Source organism: Sminthopsis crassicaudata, chromosome 1 (genome assembly GCF_048593235.1).
Source record: "Sminthopsis crassicaudata isolate SCR6 chromosome 1, ASM4859323v1, whole genome shotgun sequence".
NCBI lineage: Eukaryota > Metazoa > Chordata > Mammalia > Dasyuromorphia > Dasyuridae > Sminthopsis > Sminthopsis crassicaudata.
Window position 1 is genome coordinate 627,246,370 of NC_133617.1, and position 18,813 is coordinate 627,265,182.

Below are 18,813 nucleotides of genomic sequence, written 5' to 3' on the forward strand. Positions count from 1 at the left end.
ATCTGTGAAGACAGGGATTGTTAAATTTTTGGTTTTGTGTTAACATCACCCAGTGTTCTGCCTAGTATATAGTAGACATTTAATAAATGCTTATTGATTGATTAAAAGTAAAAAATTATGTGTTCTCAAAGTGGACATTTTGATATGACAAAAGTCATATCAATTGGTCAAATAAACCTATTCAAATCACCTATCCTAGACTCTTCCAAAGTTTAACATCTCTAATGCAGTGTAAAGAACTCTGAATGGTTATTTTCTTTTACTGGTAGCATTTTCCAGAATTTGAGGGTTTATAGGTAGTGATAGGAATGGTGATGGGCACTATTAAGGACTTGTAGAATAGAAAAGCTGTGATACATTCAGAGTTCCACAAAAGAAAAAAAATAAGTTGTAATTTCTTCCATTGACAGATGTCAGACCCTGGAAGGTATCTCCAGAGCCTCCGGAAACTCAGGGACTATGCAACCAAGGGCTGCTGGGAAGCACAGGTAAAATAAAATTTTCTGAAACTAAAACATTACTATTTATTTACTTATTGCCAGCTTATATTCCTTAAGTGTATTTTATTTTAGTCATTATATTTTATCTCTTATCTCACAAAATCCTGTGAGTAAATATTTTCCACATTTTACAGAGAAAAAAGTTCAGAAAAGTAAAAAGTAGCCTTTCTCAGCTTCAAAAACAGATCTTAACTCACAGAAGCAAGGCATTTCATAGCTAGGAGAAACTTAAGAGGTCATCTTGTGCAGCTGATAACTGAACCAGGATTCCTTTATAATATCCCCAACAAAAAGAATCCAGTCTTAAGCTTTAAAACTTTGAAGGAGGGGGATTTCACTACCTGCAAAGGCTGGCCATTCCACTCTAAATAGTTGTAATTATTTGAATTTTTTTTTCCTTCAGTCAAGCCTGCATTTTTCTTTTTGTTACTTCCAGTGCTTTTGGTTTGTGGCCTCTGGGGCCAAGCAGAGATCAAGTCTGATTTCTCTTGTACATGACTCCACATGTAGTGTTCTTTCTTTCCTTACATTACTTACATTTAGGGTTTCACATTTCCTTATATTAAAGAGAAAAGAGGACTTTTTTCCCCTTCATCAGTACAAATCTTAAGCCTTTCTCAAAGATTTATTAGGTCTCAGCATTTTTAAGTCTTTCCTCATGCCCCCTTCTAATAATAATCTCCATTCCACCCGGAATAATCTCCTCAGCTATTAAGGATTCTGAGGCTGGATGTAACCTGGCTGTTCTTGCCTTTGTCCACTGACAGAGCGTGGCATCATCAACTGAACTGAATATCTTGTCCAGTCCCATACCTGAGTCGAGGACCTAGGTCCTCTGGCTACAAATCCAGAGCTCTTTCCACTGTCCTACACTGCAAAAAAGCCTATGAGGGACCTGAGAAACCACCTAGTTTAGCCCCAAACATTGATAAATATGAAAGCTAAATAAGCACCAGAGAGGCGTTGACTTGGCCTTATCTTGTACTAAACATCTGAGCCTAAGAGTGAGCTCAGGCCCCTGACTCCAACCATCTCTTCTGCTACTATGAATTGTCTATAGGTATGTGATTCAGGCTTATTTTTGGTTTTGTTTTCTTTTCAAGATATCTTTAGCTAAAGCTTGTGGAAATGGAAACCAGCTTGGGTTAGAAGCAAAATCTTCCAATGAAGTAGTGCTACAGCTCTTTCAGGCCTCTCACCCTGTCAGTAAAGAGAGTATCTTCACTGTGCAGAAAGGAATGAATGATACAATGAGGTAAGTACTTAGCTACAAATGTACTTTAGCTACAAATGGCCAACACATTCTGTATGGTGGCAAGAAAGATAGAGTTGCTCCCTTTGAATTCTTTACTGTGCATTGTTTGCTTGTCCAGAATTATTTGAGATTAATGATTACACATAAATCAATTTTTCAACTTAACTGAAAAGCCCTACAGATTTTTTTTTAAATTTAAAAAATTTTAGCCATTTTAATGTTTCCTACTTTATGCTACTTAAAATTAACTTTTTAGAAGTGCATACTTAGGTGTGACCAACAATTATTAGTTATAATTATAATTGTCATGCCTTCATATTCTTTTTCTAGGTACATAAGTGACTTCCATATAAATGGGATATTATTGTTCTCTATATATTTCCTTAAATGTCTCCCTAATGAACTTCTTTCTTACCTTCACTTTTTTTCCCCTGAGGCAATTGGGGTTAAGTGACTTGTCCAGGGTCACACAGCTAGGAAGTGTTAAGTGTCTGAGACCAGATTTGAAGTCAGGTCCTCCGACTTCAGGACTGGTGCTCTATCCACTGTGCCACTTAGCTGCCCCTTAACTTTAATTTTTTTAAACAATCATCTTGAAATGTAGAGTTTCAAGGCTGAATAGCCAACTCTAGTGATGGTTTTGTCAATGTTATATAAAAGTAGAAAATGTTCCTTTAGCCTTTAAAGAATTAATCAATGCATAGTCTTGAAGCTAATAGCCAGTTAATAGGAATGTAGGCACACTTGACTGAGCAGTCTTTTTGTGGGTATAATGGAAGAAAAAAAGACATGTCTGACAATTCATTGTTTGCTTGTCCAGAATTATTTAGGTATTAGGTTCACCCTGTAATTGATTCAGGTTTGTGATCTCTTTGGAATCAATCATTTCACCCAATTCAATCATTTAGCATCTCCATGCATCATGAAAGCAGTCACCTCAACATTGTTTGTTTATTTGTACAAATTAATTCAGCTATGGTCAGTTGGGTTTAGAGTATGCTTGTTTTATTTATAAAGTTCCTTCCTACAGAGGGAAAATGTTTATATTGGATATTTGTGAGCTTTATTAAATATAACTTTTCTTTTAATGCTTTTATTAATACAGACTGTGGGGTGGTTGCTGTTTTCATAGGTACATCTTGATTGACTGGCTAGTAGAAGTTGCCACCATGAAGGATTTTACAAGTCTGTGCCTTCACATGACAGTGGAATGTGTGGATCGTTACCTGAAGCTGAGAGTGGTACCTCGAGCCAAGCTACAGCTTCTGGGAATTGCTTGCATGGTTATCTGTACCCGGTAAGATACCTACCTGTTCACAGATCCTGCAGTGCTGGCTAAACATTTATAGGAGAGGATACTAATGATTTGGGTGTTTTGTTTATTGACTGATAATTTTCTAAAGCTGTGTGGACCCTGGGTTGTTCTCTGTGACCTGAGTACTCTCTAGAAATTCAAAAACAGGTTGTAGAAACATTAAATGTAGGATTTAGGCAGGCATCTTCACTTCTTGATTCTGAAACTATGTTTATACTTTATTCCAACATGTAACCCAATGTAGCTGCTGTGTTCCTCTGGGTTTTATCGGGTAGATACTTAAGATTTACGAAAGCTGCCAGCTTTCTATGCCCTTATTTTCTTTTTTTTTTTTTTTTTTTTTTTTTTTTTTTTTTTTTTTTTTATTATATATATATATATTTTATAATATTATCCCTTGTATTCATTTTTCCAAATTACCCCCCCTCCCTCTATTCCCTCCCCCCGACGACAGGCAATACCATACATTTTACATGTGTTACAATATAGTCTAAGTACAATACATGTGTGTGAATATCATTTTCTTGTTGCACAATAAACATTAGAATCCGAAGGTACATGCAACCTTATGCCCTTATTTTCTAAGGTCTAAAGTATATCTTTCATAATCTGACTTCTTAAATTTATTCCATTTTTGTTTTTAGAATCTTGGGATATTTTTTATTCTTCTTTAGAATCTTAAAGTCTTAGCCTAACTAAACTTAGTACAGGCTAAACATCATAATATAAGAAACTAATCTATAGAATATTCCTGACAAATACCCCATGCTTGCTTCTTGAGATGAGATCTCATTTCATAAGATGACTAGTTTTATTGTTTTTATTAGATTGTAGAAGATCTATCTTGAAATTTCAACTGTAATTAACTATCTAGTATTAGAATTTAGAGGCATAAGGAACTTTAGAGATCATTTAGTCCAATTTTGCTTGGTTGTTTTGGTTTGTTTTTTTTTGTATTTTTGTTAGGCAGTTGTGTGAACTCTGTCAGAGAGGCTAAATCAGAACCAAGTTCCTTAAAGGATCTTTTCAAGTGTAGCTTTTCTCTCTCGATTCTTTAAGGTCTTTGGGGGTCCTAAATAACTTTTATTTTAAATTTTCAAATGAAAAGGTTAGATGTACTAGAAAATTGATTTTTGAGACTAAAAGCTAGTTTGAGTTTTTGTTTTTGTTTTTTGTTTTTATTTTTTTTCCATTTATATAACTGTGCTCCAACTTTTATTGTCACTTCATTCCTCGATGCCTCTCCTCCCCCAAATCTGGTAAGATATAGTGATTGATTAGAAAGAAAGGAGGAAGAGGAAAGCAGTATATAATTTCTGGTACTTTGGAATTTTTCTCACCAGTTTTGTTATTTAGTAAAGATGTACTTGAAGGATTGAGTTTGTAATTTATCCATATTGGATTGATGCTAGATATTTCTATTCAGAGAGTCATCACAATATTTTGAGTAATTTTCTTCAATAATTACTCAAAATATTGGGATCAGTTGTTTTTTGTTTTGTTTTGTTTTGTTTTTCATTATTTCCCTGGACTTTGATACTTCGGTGATTTCCTCACCTAGATCTGTCCTCCAAATTTAGCTTCTCCTCTACTGCTTTCAAATCTTATCTAGTTTTCTGTGTTTGTTTTTCTGACTCCAACTGTTTTATTTGCTTTTTTATTCCACTTCATGCCTTCTGCTTTGGTTATGTTTTTTGAAGTATTTAATTTTTCTCTTCTGTATTCCTTATTTCCTTATTTCTATTACCTCCTCCTGAGATTTGTTTCATGTGCAGTTATTCCTTAAATTTTCCTCTTTTTAAAAAGCCATACATTTTTCTAGAAAATTAAATCTGAATTATTCTTTGATTTATTCATTGTCTCTTCAGTGAGTTTATTTATTTATCACATCTTTTAGTAATTTTGCTCTTCTGGGGCATTTTTATTCCTGATTTTCAGGGGGAATATGAGTCTTAACTCCTTTTTATTAATCTCTCATCAGACTGTCTTAACAGAAATATACCATATGGACTTTTGAAACTCATTTTGATTGCTGACTATCCACTGCTGTATTAAAATCACTGTTCTTTCACTCTTCAGTTTAGTAGTTGCTAAGCTGTCTGTATTTGGGTATAACATGGTCAAATGCTTTAAGAAAATTGTTTTACCTTTTTCCAGCTAAAGGATAGATGTAATGAAATTGCATTGAGGGAAAAAAAATAACTTCAGCATTAGAGTGCTTTGTCCTTTGGAATGTATCCAGTTTTGGTTACAGTACTAATTTCCTGAACTATTTTTCACTGAGCTGCCAAACATTGTTTTAGCTGCTATGTGGAGGTTAGATTGGAAAAGACAGAGTAGTGTCAGAGAAACAATTTAGGAGGCTCTTACAGTAGACTAGGTGAAGGGATAAGGGCCTGAATCACTTGGGGTGATTTTGTGAGTAGAGCGAAAGGGATTAATGTGAGATGATTTGGAGGTTAGAATCAGCCAGACTTGACAACAGGTTGGGGGAGAGGGGAAAGAGAATAGAAGAGTGGTAGGAGGTAAAAAGAATGAAGGAAAATGGAGAATGACTTCAAGGTTTTAAATCTTAAGTAACTAGAAGATGGGGGTGCTCTCCCAACAAGAATAGAGGAGTTAGAAAGGAGTTAAAAGCTTAGAGGGAAAGATGATGAGTTCTGTTTTGAATATGATGAGTTGAAGGTGGTGTGGAGAAATTCAATTTCAGATGTCTAGTAGGCAGCTGCTAATGGAGTCAAGAGAAAGCATTTTTATTCAGAAGATACATGATGAGTTTTTCATTCTGTTGCCTTAGAGTCATTTCATATGAACAATGGTTACAGTTAACTTTAGGCTATCCAATACCTATATAAAGCTAACATGTGGAAAGAAGGAAGATCTTTGATTTTAAGCTAATTTTAAAAATCTCTAATCCAGCCCTTAACTATTTCCGTATAAATTCTAAGGTTCTCAAGGATAGGTTAGTGGAGGAAGTAAAAACAGTGTGGATAGTTTGATCATTCACCACCAGACAACTAGCTTTCTTTTTTCTTTTTAACCTTTCCTAACTTTGTTCTCTCATGGACCTGTACTTTTTTTTTCTTTTATTCCTCTGTCCCTATTTTTTTTTTTTTTTTCTGTCTGTCCATGTATATTGTTAAGCTTCCCAGTGGCACTGAGTGCTCAAGGAGTTTAACTCTCTACCTTTTTCCTTCACTCAAGCAGAACTTTCCATAAAGTTCTAGTCATTGCCAAACCCTACAAGCTTTTAACATTTAATTAAAATATGGTATATATCTCTTCATATTTCAGTTTCATTAGCAAAGAAATCTTGACAATTCGTGAAGCAGTTTGGTTAACAGATAACACTTATAAATATGAAGATCTAGTAAGAATGATGGGAGAGATCATTTCTGCCCTGGAAGGAAAGATTCGAGTAAGTTATGGATTTTTAAATTAAAGTATTTCTGTCTCTATTGAATGATTATGTCAATGGCTGAGAGGGGATAGAGGTGAGGGAGGGGGAGTTCAGGGAAACTGGAAGTAATCACTGGTACTGATTAGTATCACAAGAAGACCTTTCCCTGAGTAGGGAGGATTAAGGCCAAATCAACAAATTAGGTGGGTTCCCACAGCAATCATGCCAATGTGTTTTGATAGGATTGAGCAGGAGCTCACAGTATCTAGAAATTGGAGTTTCTTCCTGTAATGTTCCCTGTGCAGCAATGGTACCTTTAGATTTAAGTTTTGCAGGATAGTACCAAGGAAGGAGGTGACTCAACATATTTTTCTTTGGGACACTAAGAAGTGTCCAGAATACAATGAAGCAAAAAATGAACATGGCATTATAGGTAAGACAAGTGAGGTCTGTGTTCATATCCTATCTGAGGCACTCAGTTTCCCCATCTTTACAGGGAAGGGATTAGACCTGATTCCTTTAAAGTCCCTTCTAGCTCTAAATCTGTGATCTATGAATTTTCCTTTTTCATAGACATAATTGACTAAGAATATTCCCATTTTAAAAGTCATCTTTCTGATGCTTTATTATGTCATGCAAATGATCCAAGACTCTAAAAGAGTGCCAGCAAAGGACAAATTCTAGAAGAATCTATCTGGGAAGTCCAGGGCTAGCAACAGTCTGTGTGTCTTCCAAGAACCAACCTAGCTTTATGCAGAAAGATTCAGCATTGGCCAAAGCAGTAATGAAAATATCAGCCCAAATAGAGAAAGAGTTAAAGCTCTGCATCAGCCCTGCAAGTGGCTCCTGCACCTCCCCTCCACGAAAGCAGAACTCCTCTCAGTGTACACTTGAGTAACAAGACTTGCTAAGGATCCACATAGCAAAATTTGTGTTTGTGTTTCTCAAATAAATAAAGTATTTTGAAGATAGATTTAAATTCATCTTAGAGACTGACTTCCCCTTATTACATAGTAGGCTACTGTAGTTAAACGGAGTAGTGTGTGCTATTTAGATCTGAAAGCTTAAGTTTAATAAATTGTAGTGTTCTCTCTTTTTATTAGATTCCTACTCTTGTAGATTACAAAGAAGTGCTAATGAATGTAGTTCCAACAGAGAGAAGAACTCTTCATCTATACAGCTTTATCTGTGAACTTTCTTTGTTGTATACGAGTCTCTCTGTGTACTCCCCAGCCCATCTGGCTGCTGCAGCCTTGTTGTTGGCCAAGTTGATGCACCGGCAAGGTAAGACACACTGATAGTAATAATAGCCAACATCTGTCTATAATTTACAAAGTTGTCTGTATACAATACCTGATTTGATCCTTACAAGTAACCTTGTGAGGTTAGTAGTATAAGTACTGTTTTCCTCATTTCAGTGATAGGGAAACAGGTTTTATCAACACCTTTTGTGACTCACCCCAGTCACACAGCTGGTCTGTGCACTTCTCCATCATACCTGAAGTGCAGTCTAGTTATAAGATTGGTGTAGAATTTGACAATGGTAGCATTTCATAGTTCATAAATCTCTATCAAACTTATTTGTATTTATTTCTGGGGGAAAGAGAAAAATCAAGATTTACAGGATAACCTATGGATTCTCTTGCATCCAAGGTGGGATTAGAAGCTCAAGGCATAGCCCAAGCTGTGTGAAATCTCAGAAGGGGTTACAAAGGATGGGATACAGCCAGCAATTGTGGTTTTACAGCAGTGATCCAGAGTGAAGTTGTCTGTATGTACATCTTCCTCTGAGCTCCCCGGGTAGGAGACTTTTTATTTATAACTGGTTAAGAAGATGAGTCCATGAGTGGACATATAGTTAGTCTTTATTGTATGAATTTAATCTTTCATCACCGTTGTTGGGAAGCAGAGAGAAGAAGATCATTATTTCCTTCTGACCTTGAGAGTGGAAGTGACTTCTAAGGCTTCGCAGGTTCTGGCAGAACCAGGGAAAAGAATGAAAGGATGTTATACTTATGCCAATTTGGGTATTTCTTGGATCTGTTTCCAGAGGCAACTCCTGATTCTCTACAAAGTTTTTCTCAGCTCTACAGGCTCATCTTCTTAGATTTCTTTCTCCCATTTCTCACTTGTTCACCCATCCCCATCACAAAGCTACAATACAACCTTTCCTCCAGCCAATATAGGAAGACTGAAAAACCTCTTGGCTTTTTCAGGTATCAAAGTACATGTGGAATTCTGAGGGGAGCTTAGGTTGCCTGACATATGTGGCATGGTGTCCTTTTGGTGCAGAGAATAACCAGTGAAATGGCCCGGGTAGTACAGACCCCAAACCTAGATTCTTGAATTGGGCTGGAATGGTGGTCTTGGCAGTCATGCCCATTCCCAATGACAGATACTGAAAAGGGAAAATGAGCAAAGCATTACTGATCTTCCTCTAGCCAAGATAGCAGTCTCCTGAATTGGATGCTAAGAACTATCAGAATTGTGTTATCACTAATTTCTCCCCTACTGTTTTCTCCCCCCTTTTGCCCCTCAAAAAGTATAAGGTGTTCTCTCATTGATAATTTGTCTTAATTGTTTGCAATTCTTTCAACAGTTAGCTAGCAGGTGAGCAGGCTCTGGTGAGGGCACTGGATTGTGGCTAAAAAAAAAAAAAAAAAAAAAAAAAAAAAAGCACTTCATCTCCCTATCATCTCTCTTTGGCTTCATTTAATGATAGGTTGTCATTCTGTAATAATGACAGTAACTATTCTATGTTAGATTCCATGTAAAGACCCCACAACTCTAAGGAATTGAAATCCCTTTTCTGAGTCTTTATTTGGCTTTGTAAGTTTCTGTTTATGCCGTCAGAGCCAGGGAAGAAAGGCTCTGGTAAGTCCTGTGTACACTAACTAGATTGCTGTGCCATTGCTGCTGATAGAATTTTACTGAGGTAGGGAACTTAAATCTTTGGAGACTATTTTTTGGCACTAAGAAACAAAATGTCCTTGAGAAATTAGTGTTGTGATGATATAGCCCTAGTACTTTGTCTAATTCTGACCCTTCTTTCCCAGCACATCCCTGGACAAGTCAATTGTGGGAATGCACTGGATTCTTCTATGAAGACCTGATACCCTGCGTTTTGAGCCTTCACAAAAAATGGTAAGTTGAAAAGTTTACAATAATTTAAAGGGAAAGGAATTATATGCAATTACTGTTTATTCAACTTCTGAGCAACACTATAGTCTAAAACATTTTTTCCAAATCATCTGAAGACTTATGCAGTACCAGATCTCCTTTGAGATTGGACAGGTTGTTGTACTGCACATGTTTGTATCAGTACTAAGCTATAATACCAAGCATTTAAAGAAAGTTTGATTTTTCTTTATTCCAGTGGTACTGATGAATACAGGAAGTCTAAATGAACAGGCAGGAGAAAATAATAATAACCAAGCCCAAGAAGATGGCTTCTATGCTTTACAAAGTTTTCTTCTGTCAAGCTCAGTGTCAAGACTTTGGAGCTATGGTTCTTTTAGCCTCTTCACCAAGACCTTTGATGGCCAGATTATTACATAGTAAATCATTTCAGTGATCAAATGGGAAACTTCCATGAGAATAGGAACTGTTTTTGAAAAAAGTACTAATGTTGGTCTTTCTTTGTCTCTCTAGCTACCCATCTCCTCCTCCCAGAGTGATGGAGTTAGATAGGGCCTTCTTGGGAGAGTAATTTGACTTTTCTCACAGTCAATTGCATGCTCCACGGGAGCCTTAAATGATTCTCAAGGGTCTAGTACCAATCTTAACAGATGTATTTTCTGAACTCATTTAGAATATCTTGCATTTTTCTCTCTAGCTTAAAATTGATTTTTAAGCCTTCATTGTCACTGAAATGGAAATGAGTCACTTCTCTGTATTTGATTCCTATCATTTATTTTCTTCCTCCTTTACTTTGTTCTGTTAGCTTCCATGATGATGCCCCAAAGGATTATAGACAAGTTTCCTTGACAGCTGTGAAACAACGTTTTGAGGATAAACGTTATGAAGGAATAGGTCAAGAAAAGGTATACTTCTTTGTCTTTGACCAGTTATCTTAAAAAGTTTGGTTTAAGAATGTTCAGATGTGGGAGAAGTGTGTATAACTGAACTTACCAGCCCACCTGTTCAAAAACTTTCTATCATTCATGTTTTGGTATTGGAGAAGATGAAAAAGTATTACATTTTATCCTTCTCTCTTTCCCCCTCCTCCCTGCACCCCCCCCCTTCCCACTCCCCCAGGTAATGGGTTATGGCCAATTGTGTAAGTTATTAGGAGTGAAGCAAGAGGACACAGAACCTTCTTCCTCCCTCAGTGTGGCAGAAATTCAGACCTTCCTCAACTCGCCTTCTGGGAAGAGAACCAAAAGGTAAGTGGGATTCATATCCATACTGAGTTCTTTTTACCAAGGCTCTTATTATCTCACCAAAGGGACTATGTCCTGCTTTTAAAATTTTGCCTCAGTATACTTTTTTTTTCAAATACTGAATTCAAGGCTGGTGCTCTATCCACTGCGCCACCTAGCTACCCCTATGCTCAGTATTTTCAATGTGTTATTTATATCAGGAAAAAATTACTATTTTTCTCTAGCTATAAAGGAACTACCAAAGGAAAAACTCCTAATCCTGTTAGATTCATAAGAAAATTCTGTCAAACTTTTAAAGACAGTACACAAATTACACATTATTCTCAAAAATTGAGAAAGAAAGCACCTTACAAGAATCTTTTTTATGAGACAATTTTAATCATAGTACCTAAACCAGGAAAAGATAAAACACAGAAAGAAAACTATTAATTTTTATTATTACTTTTTTAATATTGCTAATAAACATTGACTCAAAAAGACCTTAGAAAATACAGGCATAAAGCTTATTTTAGTATTATAAAAAGCATCTATCTCACCTAGGGAATCAGGAGAGATGCTAATTGAGACAATAGCTTCAGCAAAGCTGCAGCCTATCAAATCCTTAAATTATCAATATCAATTCTACGAGCAGCAGTAATAGAAACGGAAATCCCATTCTAAATAGCCATAAAATACATAAACTATCTGAATATCTACCTACTAAATTAGCACACAGAAGATTTGTATAGACTGTTAAAAGATACTCTTTTCAGAAATAACTATTTAACATAGCTGGGAGGACATTCAGTATTTATGGCTAGGCCATACCAATATTGAAAAAACATAATGCCAGAAATTTTTAGTGCTATATTAATCAACTTACCAGGGGTAATACTCTATAGAATTCCATAAAGTAATCATTCATTTGGAAAAACATATCAAGAAAAACAATAAAAAGAAGTAGAGATGAAGGAGAAATAACCACTTCCAGACCTCAGACATTATAAAGCAGTAGTCATCAAAACCATCTAATATTGGTTAAAAAGCAGAAATATAGATCAATGCAACAGACTAGGCAAGGGAGAATCAAAAATAGAATTTAATAACCAAGTGTTGGAAAGTGAAAAATATAAATTACCTAGAATTATCTTATTTGATTAAAAACAACTGTGAAAACTGTAAAGCTGTCTGGCAGAAGTTAAGAGTAATGCATGCCACCATATTTCACAATCTATTCTAAATGGTTATCCAACCTTAATAAGAAGAAAAATAAATCTCATACTACTATTAACTGTAGATAGGAGATGTATTTTTAACCAAATGAGATAGAGGTTTTACCAAAGATAAAATAGATAACTTATTATTTTTTTAACCAAAAAGCTTCTGCACAAACAAAATTAATGCACCTAGGATTAGAAGAGAAATGATCAAATGGGAAAAAAAAAATCTTTTGGTCAAATATCTTTGATAGAGGGTTTGTTATCCAAAATACATAAACAAAATAAATAATATAAAACAAAAGTATGGAAAACTGCTCTAAATCATAAATAAAAAGAAAAATGCAGGTCAACAATCCTGAGATTTCACCCCATGCCCTGCATATTGGCAAAAATGGCCCCAAAATGGTAATAAGATAATGGTGGGAAGGTATGTCTGAGACTGGGACTGGAGAAAAAAAATAAGAGAATAGAATAGTGGAGGAGAAGGTGATTTGAGGACCTCTTAGTAAAGAAGAAATGGTCTTTTTTTGGTATCTTTTGAGAGGAGCAAAGGCAATAGGAGATGGCTTAATAGATTAGAGAAAATTAAAAACAGCCACATACAGAGCACATCAGGCAGGAATAAAAGGACCGCTATGCAAAATATAAAGGGCCATCTGAGATTAACCTATTTGTAGTGGGCCTAGTAAGCAAGGCTGTTTGTCTTCTGCCTGTGGCTCCAATAAGAGCAGGAAAAAGCTGTCAGCAGGGAGGTGTCATTTCTCAAACATTTAGGGCTACTTACCTAAAGGGGCAAGGGGATTAAGTGACTTGGTAAAGATCTTGAAGTGAGCCAGGCCCAGGCTCCTATTTTATTTGGGACTCTCTGGGGGAGCTTTCCCAGTGCCACTTTTCCTGCCTTGTATTTAATTTAGATTGTGTTCTTTCCTCAGAAGAAGGGAAAACAGCCTTCAGGAAGATAGAGGCAGTTTTGTGACAACACCTACTGCCGAGTTATCCAGTCAAGAGGAAACTCTCCTGGGCAACTTCCTGGACTGGAGCTTGGACTACTGCTCTGGCTATGAGGGAGACCAGGAAAGTGAAGGGGAGAAAGAGGGAGATGGTAAGTGTCAGGTCACACAGAAGCACTTCTCCAAATTGAGTGCAGAACACACTTCTTGTTAAGTTGTGGTTACTGTAATAAGCATACCTGTGTGCCCTCGTGAATCATGATCTTTGCTTAAAGGTGTTAAAGACTATTTAAACATACACCCGATGATGGCTTTCTCAGCTTTTTTTGTCATGCCCAGAAGAATAAGTGAATTGATTAAGTTTCATTATTCTAGCAATACTGGAGAAAAGCACAAATTGTCATTTTTTTGCTGAGAATTGTGCCTCTGCCACTCTGGTCAGTCAGGCCTCTATCATCTGTATAACCTCAGATGGATGTATATTTATGCAGAAACATCTCACCAGTGCTGGGAAAGACTTCTAAAAGTCAGTATTTTAATGTAAGATCTGAATATACATAAAAGAAATATATAAGCAACTAATCAATGTATAAGATTAATATTCATCTCTCAAGGGATAAATAGTTAAATGATATGAACAAATATAATCTTACATGTTACTGGGTTGTAAGGTTATCATTTTCAAGGCCAGAATAGAGACTGCTGCCTCTCCTATCCTGAAGATTAGTCTTCCAAAAATAGAGAGGGTTGAGTTCATTGTGAGATTCTTATGATCAATGAAAGCTATATGGATGCTGCCTCCTGACTTTTGAATGACCTATAAGGTGGTCATTCATTGGGTCCTTCCCATAAGAGGTCGCTTAGCACCCTCTGTCAGAGACTGTCCCGGGCAAGACACCCATGAAGTTGGCTCAGGTGGTGACCCATCTAATGTTCTCATCTACAGTGAGCTTGGTGCTACAGATGGGCATTAGTTGGTTCTCCAAGACTTGTATTCTGTTCTTACAGTCACGTCTCCCAGCGGGGTCCTTGATGTAACTGTGGTGTATCTGGATCCAGAACAGCACTGCTGTCAGGAGTCCAGTGATGAAGACAGTCGACTAGAGGAGCATTCTAAGCAGAATGTGCCACCGCCATCAGACCACACGCACACTGAGAAGCACTGGCTCCTTTTCCAGGACAAGAGGGAGACCAGAACAGAAGTGACCTCAGGCTACTCCTCAGTCAACAGCGCCAGCCCCACATCCTCCTCCGTGGAGAACAACTTTGGAGCGTTTATCAAAACTACCTCAACACTGTCCCCAGACAGGGACCCAAACTCTCACCCGTGTACAGCCACCACCTTAGAATCATGTTTACAGTCTCTTCACACCAGTCCCATTGAGAGCGGCCTGCACCGGAGACAGGTGAAGAGGAAAAATGTGGCTGAGCATAGTGACAAGAAGAACTTAGGATTCTGGAGTCTGTGATCGTCTGTGCAGTGTTTGTTGCTTTCAATGTTTACTAAAAGGATTCTGTAATGCCTTCTAAGGATTGTAGGGGGGGGGCCATAAATGTGTACCTTATAAACTCTAAAGGTAACAGATGTACAACCTGCTGGGGTCTGTGGACTGGTAACTCCAACATGTGGAAGATGGAGAAATATCACTGTTGGCACCAAATGGAACCTCCTTCCATTTAGTCCTATGCAAAACAAAAAGTGCACAGTTGAATTCTCCAACCAAAAGAAGAGTACCAAATCCTTCTCTTAGGCAATGCAAGCCCAAAGCAATCATGCCTTATTGTGTTAAGTCTATTTTGTTTTCTTCACCTTTTTTTTCTGTGGTATATGCTCTCCTGGGAAAGCAGAGACTGAACACCATTCTCACTGTTCAGAAGAGCCTCTTTCCAATAGAATTCTTTACTGAGTAAAATCTGATGTCCAGGCCCAATCCAATGCTAGTATTCCAGGCTTCAAGTAACATTGAATTCAAAGGTACGTTCCTGGGAAAAGCTTTATTGATGTTGCTCTTAAGAGTGACAGCTAGGATGTCCCTAGTATTTCACATAGTTCCCTGTTACAATGACTCTGCCTACAGGGTTTTGCTGGGCCCTGGGGAACTAGAGATCTCATTCAAAAGGGATTCTGTCCTTATGGCACCTAGAAATGTGTCCAGTGGTGGCAGAGGCTATTACTTTTTTTTTTTAAGAGCTAAGAACTATGGCATATTTTAGCTTTGAACTCCCCCTCACTAACCAGTTGTCTAAAGCCTTCACTGCCAAGTGCCTTCCCCACCAACTTTTAGCTCTTTACAAAGAATCTTTACAATAGAAAAGTCAAATGCCTTTTTGTTTGTTTGTTTGTTTGTTTTTAAACAACTTATTGCTGTTGCATCTTTACTGTCTCCATGTCCAGTGTTGGTGCCAAGAACTGCTCTTTATACAGTGGGGTTTAGGACCACTCTTAGTTTATTACCATTGCACTGCCCTCACTTAAAAATTCATCCTTTAAGATGAAAATTAACTCAATTGCAAGGGGAATGGGATTTTTTTTAAATTCCAAGCCCTATTTCCAAGTAACATCATGACAAACATATGCTGAAAGCATTTTCCTCAAGATGTGATTTCTTCAACCTGCTTCCTGCGTGGGAATGGCCAAATAGATTAAGGGGGGAGAGAGAAATACCAATGCAGTTTGGATTTTAATGGTTTCATCATTGTAAATTGTTTGAAATGGAATAACACTGAAACTGTAAAGTAATTGTTTACTTTTAATAATTACTGTGGGTAAAATGCCAGTTTTTTTGTTTTTGGTTTTTTTTGGGGGGTGGGGGGGGGTTTGTGTGTGTGTGTGTATGTCCCTTTAACTATGCAACATTGAGGAAATAATGTGTGATCCATTGTCTTCTCATTCTATATTTTCCCCTGGAATTAGTGCAACAGACAGGATTTCTATAGAAACATGTCTCTTGAGGATGTGGTTGTTTTGAAGCTTCAACTTGGAAACTCAAGAGCTAAGGGAAATCTCAATTGCTTTTAAATTGAAATGGAAACACATAGATTACAAGGATGTTGTTTGAAGGATATTATAGATATTTAAGAAGTGACTGACTTCATTGGAAATTTCCTGAACAATTGAGGATCTTAGGGTGCTATGGGAAAAGTTTTTCCCATACTCTTCATCCCCACCCCTAACCCCTACAGCTTGCTAAAGGGGTGATCTCAGCTTAATCCCAATTTCTAGTTTTACTAAATTTGGTAATGATGATGGAAAGGAAATGCCTTATAGTCCCATTATTCCCAATTGAGCTTTTTTTTCATGTTGTATTTTAAAAAAAGACATTTCCACATTGGTCCTGCTTTTAGAAAAATTATTATAGCTTGAAAATCAAATTTCAGCTACAGGAAAAAATTACCTATTTCTGAACTTATCTACCAACAAACTTCAGGTCTATGAAGTTGACTGGGCTTGAGAGACTAGAAATGGATTCAGAAACATCTATCATGAGCAAAAGAAGCAACTAGTCTTTTTTCTTTTTTTTTTTTTCCCCCCACCCCATAGTTATGAGCCAGTCTTCTCTATGGAGGAAAAGAGCAGAAAATAGCATTGCCCAGCTCTCCCAGAATCCTGTATTTCAGCATATTGTAGACTTAGAAAGTACTGAACAGCAGTAACTGGACCTTCCACTCAATTTCATTAACATATGGTAGGATTCAAAGGCTTCACTAATATATTCAGTCAGCCTCTTACTATAGGGAGTTATATCTGGGGAGATAGTTAACCTGAAGTGTATCCAAATTAATCTTTGATTAACTACACCCTGGCCAAATTATGCTTCTGAGAAACCATTGTGTCACTGAATTCTTGATATTTTCTCCCATTTTTAGCAAACGGGTTGTCAGATTCTGAGAGACTGAGGTCTAAAATAGTTTTTCCAACTGATTTCCAAATGCATCTTAACTATATAGCCCCAAGAAGCTTAACACTGCCCCAAAACATGGGACAGCAACGGAAGTTTATTTGCAGAATTGTCTCTGGCCATTCATTGATCCAATGAAAATAAATGTGAAAAATAAAAATTAATGTTCTAATTTCTTCCTGTTGTTAGCATTTGTCCAGGGACCAAAGCCCTTATTCCTAATGGTCTCCATTTCCTCGTGTTGTAGGGGAGATTGGAAAAGCTGGGAGCTTGGGGTGACTGAGTAGGGCCTTAAACTCTAACCTAGTACACATTCCCGTGTTGTCTCCAGACTTTCCCCTCCCTGGTCTAGTCCTGTGCTTGTGCTTCCTGCTCAGAGGACCCTTTATCTAATTGTTTAAGAAGGTCAAGACCCCTGGCAATCCCTTAGTATACCAAGTTGGAAAAGATTGGGAAAAAAGGGGCTGTGGATGACCAATGCAGCATCTTAAATAAGCTAAATGTGGAATTTAATGCTAGGAGGAACTCAAAAATTTATTCCAACCTCATTTTACAGATGGGAAATGGGGCTTAAGTGACGGAGCGTGACCCAAGTCACACAATTAGCACCATAGGTAGGTGCCAATTGATATCTTACTAAAACATTTGCAGTTTTAGTCTAGTACCTGGATCGGTTTTCCTAGCCCAATCCCTGCCCTCAATATCAAGGGACTTAAACAAATATACTGGTGCCCCCTATTCTCTGCTTCTGCCATGGGTTGCATCTGTGGCGTGAGGGCTTGCTGGGCCCTTTGCAAGGATACCTGTAATGTCTACCTTGTGTAGCCACCTGTAGTGGTTCCCGGCCACACCCGGTTGACAGGCTGAATTAGGTTGAGGATAGCCAGTTAGGGAGATATCTCCCCAAGCATGTGCAGCCTTTCCAAACAGAATGAGTGAGTCAACATCTCTTTCCTTGGGTTCCTCATCTGAAAAATGTGGACACGGTAGAGAAGGAAATGGCAGGCAAACTACTCCAGTACCTTTGCCAAGAAAATCCCACAGACGTTGGGTCCCTAGAGTTGGACACAACAAAGTCCTCATTAGCGCCAGGCCTAACTTGGTCTATTTGTAATTCTCACCCACTACTGGCTTCCCCCAAAATAAGCCTGATCTCCACCCAACAGCCCTTCAAATACTTGAGCACAGTTATCATGTATATCCTGAACCTTTTACCGGCTAAACTTAGATAAGTCCGCCTAGTTCTCAAGGCCCTTAACCATCCCGACTGCTCTCCCCGAACCTTAGCCAGCTCATCAACATCTGTTTTAAGTTATGGTGCCCAAAAATAAGCACGAGATTCCGTTAGGTCTGACAAGGGCAGTGGGCTGTACTCTCACAGTGGACTAGCTTCTTCAGCTGCTGTGTCACGCTGCTAACTCATGCTGTCTGCCAGTTAGGTTCTTGGTCTCGGAGATTAAGGAGGCCCCGAATTTCAGACTTGGAAAGGAACTCGGCAATCTTCGATAATCTAAATCACACCAGAAAAAGAACCCCTCTTACAACATACCAAACAAGTGGTCATCCAGCTTCCAATTTGGTGAAACCCATTGCTTCTCAACCTGATTCCACTTTTAAAAAGCTTTAAATTTGTTTAAATGAATAAAGATTTAGTGGGAAGTTTTTCCAAGATGAGTATATAAGATGTTAGGAAGAACATCAGTATTGTGTCTCTAGAATACTGTTGCCTAGCACTTTTATCTGGAGCATATTGTAGGAACACATCCATTTTGAGTTGTTTTTTTTTAAGCAAATATAAACTTTTTAAATTTTATTTTTAAATTATGGAATAAGAAGCATTTCCATAACAATATAATTAAAAAGATGATTGTATATGAAACTGCAAATCTACTGGGTACAACTTGCTATGCCTT

The 18,813-nt window shown here is 37.5% G+C and overlaps 1 protein-coding gene across 1 annotated transcript in view; it reads left to right on the top strand.

Annotated features, from left to right (window-relative positions):
• CCNF (cyclin F) overlaps positions 1–15,874 on the top strand; it is a 31,565-nt gene extending 15,691 nt beyond the window's left edge. The window contains exons 8-17 of the mRNA XM_074282722.1: positions 411–488; positions 1,604–1,755; positions 2,888–3,052; positions 6,365–6,488; positions 7,574–7,754; positions 9,527–9,614; positions 10,414–10,513; positions 10,728–10,855; positions 12,984–13,153; positions 14,010–15,874. Of these exons, the coding sequence (XP_074138823.1) occupies positions 411–488; positions 1,604–1,755; positions 2,888–3,052; positions 6,365–6,488; positions 7,574–7,754; positions 9,527–9,614; positions 10,414–10,513; positions 10,728–10,855; positions 12,984–13,153; positions 14,010–14,470 (1,647 nt within the window). The 3' untranslated portion in view covers positions 14,471–15,874. The remainder of the gene's footprint in view (positions 1–410; positions 489–1,603; positions 1,756–2,887; positions 3,053–6,364; positions 6,489–7,573; positions 7,755–9,526; positions 9,615–10,413; positions 10,514–10,727; positions 10,856–12,983; positions 13,154–14,009) is intronic.
• Positions 15,875–18,813: the final 2,939 nt, after the last annotated feature.